Here is a 12,417-nt window from a genome sequence, read left to right on the forward strand (position 1 = left end):
TCCGCCCTTCTTCCTGTACCTTCCCTCCCACCTTTTTGTTCCCCTCACTGTGTTTACTCACAGTGGTCATCCTGTCCTGCCCACTGTACACATCCATCCGCCCCATCCCCCAAGTATCCCAGGCCCTGTAACTTGCCTCTGTCTCTTCACTCAAATGTGAACCTCAGTTCTCTATGTGAGGCTGACTGCACATGCTTTTGAAGGAAAATAGTTTGATAGCACAGACTCACTGTCAGTCATGACAGATGTATTCTTCCTAGAGGTTTTTTTTTTTTTGTTCTTCCAGTCTTTGCTTCTCGAGAAGATGCTGTTTTCCCATGTGGTATTTAGGCAGCTTCTTACTGTTTGAATGATTATTGTATGTTTGACATATGCTATTGAGCCTATAAAGCTACAGCTTGTATAAAGAAAGTGGTATCTTTTACTTGAAGAAGGAAAGTTTTCTTCTACTGTGTTAGTCATAATCTTGCCGGTCATCTGGAAAAAAAGAGTATACCTTTCAGTGGCTATATTAGTTCACGTGTGGAAATAGCAAGGTGTAATTGATCGTGTAAAGATTCATGAGAAGCTAGGGGACCTAGGTGCCTAAGAAGTGGTGCTAGCTGTTGGGAATGCCTCAAGTTAGAAATGCAGTGGCCCAGGACTTTGAGAACACTAAAGGAATAAGGACGGGAAGATGGCAATTTAGTGTGGAAGCATGACAATTAGGATGGCCATTTAACCCAGTTTACTCCTTTCTATCTGCATAGGCTCTGTCCCATGCTAAAATCCATGAGAAATTCTGTGCGGTTCTATTAAAAGTGAATTGTGTCTCTAACAAATATTTATTATTCCAAATGAATCAATAGGACTTCAAATAATAGAAAAAGTGAAGTGCGAATTATCAGCCAGTGTGGATGCAAAGAGTTATTTTGTACTGAGAGGTCATTCCTTCTTAAATTCTGCTCCTGGGAGCAATTCCCATAGCAGTTCCTGCTTTTTTATCTTCTTTTCAACACTCCTTTTAAATTAATTATCATCTAGCTTTTAAACATTTTTGTGTTTTTTCCTTCTCTCAAGTTCCTCAAACTTACTTGGGATCAGGGATGAGATACATGGGGCTTCTGTGACTCAAGAGCATTGAGGAAAAGCCAAGGTAATCTTGTGAAAGAGTATCCATTTCTAGTTGCAGTCTGCCCCATTTTAATTCATTTTAACACCAAATACATCTGTATAATATGAGACTTTCCTCCTCAAAACAACAGGATATTCTGTGAGGTCTTTGGCAGTGATGTTTGGAAACTGCAGGTAAACCATGATGCAAGTTCAGCATCTGAAAGTATTAATATAACTGACTCCCAAACATCCTAGTTCCTGGCAAGCTATAGAAAGTTAAGACAGTGGGGCCGTGAGGGAGGAAGCACCCCAAAGCCAGGGAAACGCAAATCAACCCTAGTCTACCATACTTACCCCCAAACACATGCCCCCTCTTTTTTAAGAAAAAAGTATTTTCAACCAATGTCTCTATTCACTGTGGATTGAACTTCAACTAGCTTATTTTCAAGCATGCTTCTAACTTGGCACAGCTCTGGGAAAAATCCCATAATTGAGCCATCTGGGTTGGATAAAAAAGGGCGTTTTTCTATTTGATTTCTCACATTTTGTTCCTCTTTGTTTTTAATGGGGAAAAATCATTATGAAATAACCAAATTATTGCATAATGTCACTGAAACAAGAGAAACCTTTTCAACTCGATCCTGTTTCTAAAGAAATCTCTATTAGAAGTTCTCTCTGTTGTCTCTGAAAGTGATGTAGAATGAATCTTTTGGATGAGCTGACTTGAGGGAATAACTAATGGTCAGAAAATAAAGTTCTCTTTGGGTGGTCTGAAATTCAGCAGTGTTTATTTCTTTTCAGACTCAGCGAGGATATTTTTTTTTTCCAGTGAAGCATATTTTAGCATTTTATGCTCTGGATTTACTTAGTGTGGTTATAATTGAAATCATTAGGCATATGTAATTTTTCATTTTTTCTGAAAAACTGGCATTAATTGCCTATGATTCAAATAATCTGAAATTAAGAGACACTGAAAAGTTTGTTAATAATACCTGATAACTTTGATAACAACTTTGATAAAATAGACTATGTTATATGTTATGAATTCCTTTTTGCAGTCTAGAGTTATTTGTTTGACTTGTTCATCAATTCAGACCTTAACATTAAGAAACTGTCAGTAAAAGCCTTCCTGTGTGTTTGGTTTATTAGGTACAGGGATGGCTAGGTCCTAGTAACATGACGATGAACAAGACAGTTTCAGTCCCCATTGGTTGTTAAGAAGACTCTTGAGAGTCCCTTGGACTGCAAGGAGATCAAAGCAATCAACCTTAAAGGAAATCAGTCCTGAATATTCATTGGAAGGTCACATGCTGAAGCTGAAGCTCCAATACTTTGGCTGCCTGATGTGACAAGCCAACTCTTTGGAAAAGACCCTGAAGCTGGGAATGATTGAAGGCTGGAGGAGAAGGGGGGCAACAGAGGATGAGATAGTTGGATAGCATCGTCGACTCAATCGACACAAATCTGAGCCACCTCTGGGAGATAAAGGAGGACAGGGGAGCCTGGCATGCTGCAGTCCCTGGGGTGGCAAAGAATCGGACACAACTTAGCAACTGAACGGCAACATTGGTTGTAATAGTCAAAAGGCAGAGGCAGATGTTATATAAACCTTTACACAGATACACTGCAAGGGAAAGTAGATTATGTATGCACAAAGATTATATATGACCTTTGGAGGGGGTGGAGGCTTTCCTTTTCCTTTAGGAAGACTTTCCTTTGGAAATGAAAAAATGTCATTCATAGAATGACAAGGCAAATGAATAATACATAGTATATTAAAATATTACTAGTTGTATGTTGGATTAAACGTTGTGCTGGTAATCACTTATTATCCATTTATATGTCTTCTTTTACTCATCCCTCCCATGAAAACTTCATCTGCATAGGAATGCCTTGGCATCCAGGTTTGTGACTATATCATGTCAAAGCATTTTGTTTGTAATAGGCCCTGAGTAATATGTGTCAAGTTAACATATCTTTTGTGTTGTTGTGCATGTACAATTTAGTTGTACTTGCACAAGTACAACTAAACCACAAGGCTGCTTATTGTAACCCTGTTTATTTAACTAATATGCTGAGCACATCGTGAGAAATGCCAGTCTGGATGAATCACAAGCTGGAATCAAGATTGGTGGGAGAAACATCAGCTACTTCAGATATGCGGATGATACCACTCTAATGGCAGAAAGTGAAGAGGAACTAGAGGAATTAAAGAACCTCTTGATGAGGGTGAAGGAGAGTGAAAAGGCTGGCTTAAAACTCAGTATTAAAAAAACTAAGATCATAGCATCCATCCCCATCAGTTCATGGCAAATAGAAGGGAAAAGGTAGAAGCAGTGACAGATTTCTGCTGCTTGGGCTTTAAAACCATTGCAGATGGTGACTGCAGTCATGAGATTAGAAGACGATTGCTTCTTGGCAGGAAAGCTCTGACAAACCTAGACAGGGTGTTAAAAAGCAAAGACATCACTTGCTGGCAAAGTGCAGCAAAGGTCCTGTGCAGCCAAGCTTTGATCTTCCCAGTGGTCACCTGTGGTTGTGAGAACCTGACCTTAAAGAGGGCGTAGCACATAGCACCAGAGAATTGATGCTTTTGAACTGTGGTGCAAGGAGATCAAACCAGTCAATCTCGAAGGAAATCAACCCTGAATACTCATTGGAAGGACTGATGCTGAAACTGGGGCTCCAATAATTTGGCCACCTGATGGCAACGGCTGACTCATTGGAAAAGACCTGATGCTGAGAAAGATTGAAGGCAGAGGAGAGGATGAGATGGCTGGATGGTATCACCGAAGCAATGGACATGAACTTGGGCAGGCTCCAGGAGATGGCAAGGGACAGGGAGGCCTGACCTGCTGTAGTCCATGGGGGTCTCGGAGTCGGACATGACCAGGCAACTGAACAACAAATATCATTTAACATACATTATTGTCAATGTCGTTATTATCATAATACCACAGTGCTCATAGCATAGCAAGAATAAGTTATGTAAAGATACAATTTGAGAAAGATGGCTTTGAATTAACATGCCCTCACCACAATTCTCCATAACTCTTGTGAATGTACAGCAATGTGCCTCACATGAGAACATGATATTCCCCAATATAAATATACCAGTGCATTACTCTCAACTTCTGTGATGGAAATCAGGAGGATTATTTTACAGTTATAGTTCACTTTTTGTTTGCTTTATTTGTTTGTCCTGGGATCTAAATCAATTGCGTTGCAAATTCTGTCTCAGAATATTGAATCATAAAAACTTGTTTTGTTGAAAAATGTTTAAAAACCATGAAATGAGGCCTACTTTTCTTTTGGCATCAGGAATAGGTAAATGCATACCTATTAAATGGAGCATGGTCTTTTGATAGTAAATTTAGCCTATGAGTACATTCATTTTACAGTATTCACTCAGGCTTAAAATATCCTAATTCCTTTGGGAGAGTAAAGCAAGAACGCTATCACATGACTGTCTGGGTTTGTGAAACGCTAAGTCTTACAAAAGCCTTCTGGATTGTGAGTAATAAAGCAAGTACTGGCTTGTTAAGTAGGATAATCTAATCCATGCACTGTATAAACCAGAATGTAATTTTAGATACTGTGGTTTTATATCACAGATAACTCCGTTTTAGAAAGAACTTGCCTAACTATAAGAGTATATTTTCTTAGAAAATAAATTTATTTTGATATTTAAATGATTTTAACATTTCATTTGGGTAATTTTTATTTGCAAATATTTTATTTTTAAAAAACATCCATCACATTTCTCTAGTTATGAAAAATATGGTGAAGAAAGTGTGTCCCAATATTGATAAATGATTGCCACTTTATTGTGACCACTTCCAAAGAACTTTATTACAAAATAATTAGGAAAAAGAAGGAAATTATATTATTGTTCATAAGTTAGCCCAGGTCACTAATAATTTAATAAATATTTCTTAACATTTATTTTGTGCCTGGTACTGTAATAGTCATTAGGTATACTCTTGGGAAAACAAAACCAAAGTCAGCAAAATAGGCCATGGAACAACTGTTTTTCATGTCGTCTTCCCACTGACTTTTATGCATTTTACTCTGAATATTTTGGCTTACCACTCAGAATATAATTATTTTAAGCTTTATGCGTATCTCTAATGAGCGTCTGTATCTGATTTCTTGGCCAACTGAAAGTACCAAGGGATTTCTGTAAGTCACATGTACTGACATTACAGACAATAACAAATTTATACAGGTAGAGGCCACACTAGCCAAAGGATAATGAAAATAATTTAAAATAGTATTTCTCTGGCTTTGCCCCCGTCTGCTGCATGAGAGCGTCAGCCTTGCCTATCTTCCAGTTTCTTCTTTTTTGGCTGCCCCAGGTCTTAACTGAAGTATGTGGGGTCTAGTTCTTCATGCAGGGATCGAACCCGAGCCCCCTGCATTAGGAGCTCAGAGTCTTAGCCACTGGACCACCAGGAGAATTCCCCCCAATGTTTCTGAGAGTCCCCTGGGGACAGAGTTTCTTAAAATGATGCTCCTCTCCTCCATTTCCAGGTCATTGTGGTGGCAGCATCCAGCAGTGCCAACCGTGTCACAGGTGGCAGCCAACAGCCCTGTGACTGATGTCCACCTAATTCTGGAACCATGGTTCTTTCAGTTCCCACAGAGGTTAGATGATAACCTTTTACATTAGGGTAGGCTAAACTGCTGTAATTATAAGTAAGCAGGTAAGTTGCTCACTCAATCATGTCTGACTCTTTGCAACCCTTGGACTGTAGCCCGCCAGGCTCCTCTGTCCGTGGAATTTCCCAAGCCAGAATACTAAAGTGGGTTGCCATTTCCTACTCCAGGGGATCTTCCCAACCCAAGGATCGAACCTACATCTCTTGCATCTCCTGCATTGGATGCAGATTCTTAAGCTGAAACAAAAATGCAGTGGTGGGGGGAATATAAAAACATTTGTCTTTAGCATAACAGTCCAGGTTAGTGTTGACTTCATCAAGAAATGTTTCTCAAACAACCGTGTAAGAAGAAATGGGGCTCTGCCCATCTGTAATATGTAGATTCCAAGGTTGCTCTGCTCCCTGCCCTCCCAGCCACAGGACGAGAGAAGAGCCTGTGGGGAGATACACTCAAAAGCCTCAGCTAATATTCTGCTGGCGGGAAGTGGACACATGGCCCTACCTCTTTCAGAAATAGACCGAGAAGCACCAGCTCCGGCTGGGCAACTCCCCAGCCAGCCTCTGTTATTTGCCTTTTTGTGAACAGCAAGCTGTCACCTCCACCCCTGTCCTGTTTCACCATCCTACACCTTTCATTGTAGCCGCCTCTCTCTGACACCCAGAGAAGCCGAGGGCATCATTGGTCACAGATTCTATTCCATCTCTACCCTAGGCAGATCCCTATTCCATCCATATAAACAAATTTCATAAACCTTCACTACTCTTTTGAAATCCACTCTCCTTCCCACCATCCCCAGCGTTAAAGATGACCTGCCCTCCTACTGCAGAGTAAAGACAGAGGTCCTCACCTATGAACCACTCCAGCCTCTTCCCAACATGGCCCCTCTCCTTTCGATTCTATCTCAGAGGAAGATGCACCCCAGCTTCTTTCTTGATCTCACTCTTCTTTCTCATCTTATTCTTGTCTATCTCATACAGGATCATGTTCCCATTAAGTATTCCTGCTTCCTCATAATTTGAATCTCATTATCTCTCCAGTAAAATGTTCAATCCTTGAGGCTATAAGCGTGCTTTCATTTAGCCTCATGCTATTTTTTATTCTCCCCATTTTTCTTTTTAAACCAGGCCTCAAAAGACTCCTTTATATTCAACTGTCATGTCTTTCCTTCTTGTCTAAGCGTTTTGCAGTCTTTACAAAAAGGAGCACACTAAGCTCTGTGTAGTTTCGTATTCATTCAACAATTCATACATTTATTGAGCTCCTTCTCTGCAGACACAGAGGGTTGAGCAGAACAAAATAAAAGCTTTGTTCTCTTGGAATTTACATTTTAGTAAGGAAAGGCAAGGAAAACATTTTAGTATTTGTTAGATGTGTCTGTGATATGTGCTAAAGAGAAAAATAAGTCATGATAAGGGAGTTAGAAGGACATTGTTATTTTAAACGGGATAGTGAAGAAAGGGCTCTCAGATAAATATTTGAGCAGAGACCTGAGGGAAGTGAGAAAGCTATCCACATGGATAACTGAGGGAAGAGCATTTCAGACAATGAAGCAGCAAGTACTAAGGCCCTGAGGCAGGAACATATCTGCACCCAGGAAGGATAGTAAAAGGGCCTGATGTGACTGGAGCAGAACAGGGGAAGGAGGGACGGAGCAGATGAGGCCAGAGAGGCAGCTGGAGCCAGAACCACAGGGCCTGGTAGGCCAAGGTAAGAATTCTGATGGGGGCCAACAGAGGAGTTTCAGCAGAGGAATGACCATGTAGTCCAGTAGTCATGTCTGGATGTGAGAGTTGGGCCATGAAGAAGGCTGAGCACCTAAGAACTGATGCTTTTGAACTGTGGTGTTGGAGAAGACTCTTGAGAGTCCCTTGGACAGCTAGGAGATCAAATCAGTCCATCCTAAAGGAAATCAGTCCTGAATATTCATGGGAAGGATGGATGCTGAAGCTGAAGCTCCAATATTTTGGCCGCCTGATGTAACGAGCCAGCTCATTAGAAAAGACCCTGAAGCTGGGGAAGATTGAACAGGAGGAGAAGGGGGTGACAGAGGATGAAATGGTTGGATGGGCATCATCGACTCAATGGACATGAATTTGAGCAAACTCCAGGAGGTGGTAAAGGACAGGGAAGCCTGGCATGCTGCAGGTCATGGGTTCACAAAGAGTTGAACACGACTTAGTGACTGAACAATAACAATGACCTGCTCTTTAAGGAGAAACTCTGAGTGATGTACGCAAAAAGAGCCAGAAAAGCAGAATGATCACTTAAGACACTGTGAGAATAATCTGGACAGGGCTGATCATCATCTGGATTGGTGAGGTGTCTGTGAAAGTGGCAAGGAATAATTTTGATTGCTGGTATATTTCTAAGAGTTGACAGGCTGTATAGTGCTGGGACCTACCACCTGCCCCTCCAGCGGAGTTTCTCCTCCACGTTCCACCTTTCTTTGCCTTGCTTTAGGGCCCGGGAGGCTGATCCATACAGGTTGCATCATTTCTGACTTCCCTTTGGGTTTGGCTCATGAGAGACTCCTGCGGAAAATCCGAAGTCTGGGTGAGCATGAGGTCAGAGTACGGTTTTCCCGGCTTCCTCCCTGCCACCAGGGGTTGCTGTGAGTGTCCACCTGCGACCACACCTTGATGGTTACCCTGTGTGGATGCCAGTAAACCTGTCCCTGTCCACCCGTCTTCACACCAGGCGAGTAATGCCGGTTCCTGCAGTCGCCAGCTCAAGGGTGAACCACTATTCTTTATTGGTTTTCTTGAACTTTGCCCACAACTATATAAATAGTCCCTTTAATAAGCTTTCCTCAAACTCTTGTGCTCTTGATTCATACTGGGAACTAGGGCGTCTAATGCAGTAAAAAAAACAGCAGAACATTTTGTTTATCACTGTTATTTACTTGTTTTTCTCTCCAGTAAAATGTTAAATCCTTGAGGACAGAAGCTGTTATATTCCTGTTTCTAGTCCCAAGATATGAAGTAGGTAGAGCTTATTACAGCTGTATCAGTGAGTTTTCTATGTAATGATCACAACTGAGTCCTTAGGAATTGTCTACATTATGTTTTATTTGAAAGATGAATCAAAAGTAGGATATGTGTGTGTGTGTGTGTATCCATCTTAGTGCTCATAAGCTCCACCTTGTTGGATAATTCAATTCCCTGGGGTCAAAAAGACTTTTAAGAAAAAGTTGAGTAAAGCTTTTTGAGTTGAGTAAAGAAAAAGCTTTCTTCTTCTTCTTTTTTTTTTTTTCTATACAGTATGCCCTTGTTGGTTATCCATTTTAAATATAGCAATGTGTACATGACCTTCCCAAACTCCCTAATTATCCCTTCCCCCCCCCCCAGCCCCGGCAACCCTAAGTTTGTCTTCTAACTCTGTGAGTCTCTTTCTATATTATAATTAAGTTCATTTGTATCATTTCTTTCTAGAGTCCACATATAAGGGATGTCATACGGCATTTCTCCTCCTCTGTCTGACTGACTCACTCAGGGTGACACTCTCTAGGTCCCTCCATGTTACGGCAGATGGCATTGTCTCATTCTTTGTAATGGCTGAGTATGTTTGTACTGCATCTTTATCCATTCCTCTGTCAATGGACATTTCATTTGCTCCTGCGTCTTCGCTATTGTAAACAGTGCAGCAATGAACATTGGGGTGCAAGTATCCTTTTGGATCATATTTTTCTCTGGATATATGCCAGGAGTGGGATTGCGGGGTCATATGGTAGTTCTATTTTTAGTTTTTTAAGGAACCTCCATACTGTTCTCCATAGTGGCTGTACCAATTTACATTCCCACCAACAGTGTAGGAGGGTTCCCTTCTCACCACACTCTCTCCACCATTTTTTGAGTAGCTTTCTTATTCATTGTTCTCATGAAGATATCTAAACATTGGTATGTTGGTTTTACCAATTGTTTCTGAACTGAAAAGAAAGTGGGAACTGAATTTGTTCCCACTTTCTTAAGGACATAAATTTTTTTTCCTGTAACTTTAAAGGTGGATTATGATATATTACAGCTGCCTGTTAAGTTACTGACTTTTATTTGCATAACATTTTAATAGCATTTATTTCTATTAGATTTGGTTATATACAATCATGAGATTATCAGTTTGCATTGTTTTCTTGCAAGTTTTTTTATTTTAGTACTACATTTTCTTATTGATGTTTTCTGTCCATCTAAAGAATATTTTACCTTAACATATTTTTAATTAGCATTTTGTGTCTTGCTCTTTTCTTTCTTCCCTTCCTTTTGACCTTGACTTCATTCTGTTATTTTCTTTTGGCTAGACCTTAAAAGAGTAGGCTGAACAGCCTTGAGGTATAGTTTTAATAAAAGGTTTGCTGAGTAATCATTTGGTGTAAAATCCCAACCAAATCCATTAATAGGGAAAAGAAAGCAATAGCTTTTCAAGGTTAACTTTCTTCATACTTGCTCACATGAATAACACACACTCACTGCACTCATTTAATTATTACCTCAATTCAACTATAAGTAAGGTCCATATTTCTAATAAGGAAAACAAAAAAAATACATAAATTTATGAGAGCAGATTGTCAAAGAATATAGTTGTTAAAGACAAATTAGAACCATGGAGTTTTGCTTATATAAAATTGAGCCAATACCTCAGGAAAATGACTAGGAATACACTATTAATTGTATAGTTTGTTATTGTTTTCTAACTAAAAAAACAGAGCCTTCTTTCTCTTCTTTTCTCCTTTTTAAATTTTTGGCATCATTTAACATTCTCACAACCTAAATAAATAGTCTTTTTTTTAAGAGATAAACATTATATATGTGAAAAACATATATCTGGTGGGTTTTAAAATGAATTTGAGGAACTTCTCTGATGATCCAGTGGCTAAGACTCTGTGCTGTCAATGCAGGGGGCACAGGTTCTATCCTGGTCAAGGAACTAGATCCCACACGCTGCAGCTAAGAGATCACACGGCAGAGCTAATACCCAGCGCAGCCAAAAATTAACAAATGAAAATAAATAAAATGAATTTGAAAACTGAATGAGTACTTGACTTCACTGAAGTCAGGGTGCTTTTGGAATGTATGGGACTCTAGCAGCTCAAGTCTATTTGAGAACTAGTATCTCAGGGAGTATCACCACGCATTAACTACCCGTACAGTTCCTTTCACCTCTATTCAACTCTGTCAGGTAAATTATGACTATTTGTGGAGTGTTGTTTTTCATTCTTATCCATTGCGAAGATCACAGCCATAATGAGGGCTGTGAAACAGTAAAATGGTGAAAATATGAAATAATGAAAAAATAACAAGCATTGACTTAAATCATTTATTTTTCTGAAAGTTTCCTAAACTTCCTATGAGAGGCCAGTTAACTTAAACTGCCACTTTCCCAGGAAAGAAGGTGGTAAGGTTTACACTGAAATCCTCGTGCTGAGTGCAAAAGGGAGAGGGAGGGAAATGAAAAGATTGATCTGACAGCAACCTCTTGTTTGAAAATCTGCCTTTTCTGGCTTCATTGTAGACTATGGCCCTGTGCCCATTTCCCAGCTCAGCCTCTTGCACAACTTACTTATTTTGGCCCTCAGTAAAAGGAGAGGAGTTTGCTGTGTTATTTATTTTTGAACTCTGCCCCATGGAGCACTGGGATTTCTTAGAGTCTCCTCAAGAGTCCTACAGTGAGTAGAGTGGAAGGACCAACAAGAGCAGGGTGTGTGTTTTTTTGTAATTGTTTTACAGTTGTTTTCAATAAAGACTTGTTTAGTTCAAAAAAACTTGATCACCTCCAGGGTCCCTGCTAGCCCTATAAAAGTACACTGTTTTGTTTCCAGGTTTTTCGCTTTCATTTCTCTTTGAGAGGATAACCTTGTGAATACAGTTGAAAGGTAAAAGTACTAAATTAATATTTGATTTGGAAAGGCTAAATGAATGAACTTGTGTGAGAGCTTCACTTTGCTTTTAAAAGAAGGGGGCAGCAAGAGAAAACACATAGGATTTTAACCCTGGATAAAAATCTCCATACTGGGACAAAAAGCTTGGAACTGGCAGCAGTGAGGGAGTAAAGTAACTCATGAAAAGTGAAAAACTGAAGAGAATATTTAGTCTAACTTTTTTTTAAAATTTGAGATGATAATCATAAATTGGTTTCATTGTATTTTAAATGTAGATAATGTGCTATTTTGGAGAAGGAAATGGCAACCCACTCCCATGTTCTTGCCTGGAGAATCCCAGGGACGGGGGAGCCTGGTGGGCTGCCGTCTCTGGGGTCGCACAGAGTCGGACACGACTAAAGTGACATAGCAGCAGCAATGTGCTATTTGCTTTGGGCAGTTTATTAAGCTCTTAAGTGAAGTAAATTGGGCTTCCCAGGTGGCTCCATGGTTAAGTGTCTGCCTGCAGCGCAAGAGACACGGGTTCAACCCCTGGGTTGGGAAGATCCCCCTAAAGAAGGAAATGGGAACCCACTCCAGTATTCTTGCCTGGGAAATCCCATGGACAGAGGAGCCTGGCAGGCTACAGTCTGTGGGGTCACAACAAATCAGACACGACTGAGCAAGTACACACACACACACACACACATACACACAAGGTAAATTACTCTTCATATGTCACAACACATTGTTTCAGAAGTTATTCATGGCTGTTATTAATTGATTTGTCCAAACAGAAAACTGTTAAAGCT

The 12,417-nt window shown here is 40.1% G+C and overlaps 1 protein-coding gene across 3 annotated transcripts in view; it reads left to right on the forward strand.

The window, feature by feature from the left end:
- Nucleotides 1-12,417, forward strand: part of REEP3 (receptor accessory protein 3) — a 99,685-nt gene that overhangs the window by 62,587 nt on the left and 24,681 nt on the right. The window contains exon 1 of one of the 3 annotated variants that reach the window (XM_061161625.1): nt 5,704-5,742. The exons of 1 other annotated variant lie outside the window; for it this stretch is intronic. In XM_061161625.1, the coding sequence (XP_061017608.1) occupies nt 5,719-5,742 (24 nt within the window). In that variant the 5' untranslated portion in view covers nt 5,704-5,718. Of the gene's footprint in view, nt 1-5,703; nt 5,743-11,566; nt 11,621-12,417 lie in introns of those variants that run through there. One more of the 3 variants, XM_061161627.1, reaches the window with a different exon arrangement.

The sequence above is a fragment of the Dama dama genome, chromosome 15 (genome assembly GCF_033118175.1).
Source record: "Dama dama isolate Ldn47 chromosome 15, ASM3311817v1, whole genome shotgun sequence".
Lineage (NCBI taxonomy): Eukaryota > Metazoa > Chordata > Mammalia > Artiodactyla > Cervidae > Dama > Dama dama.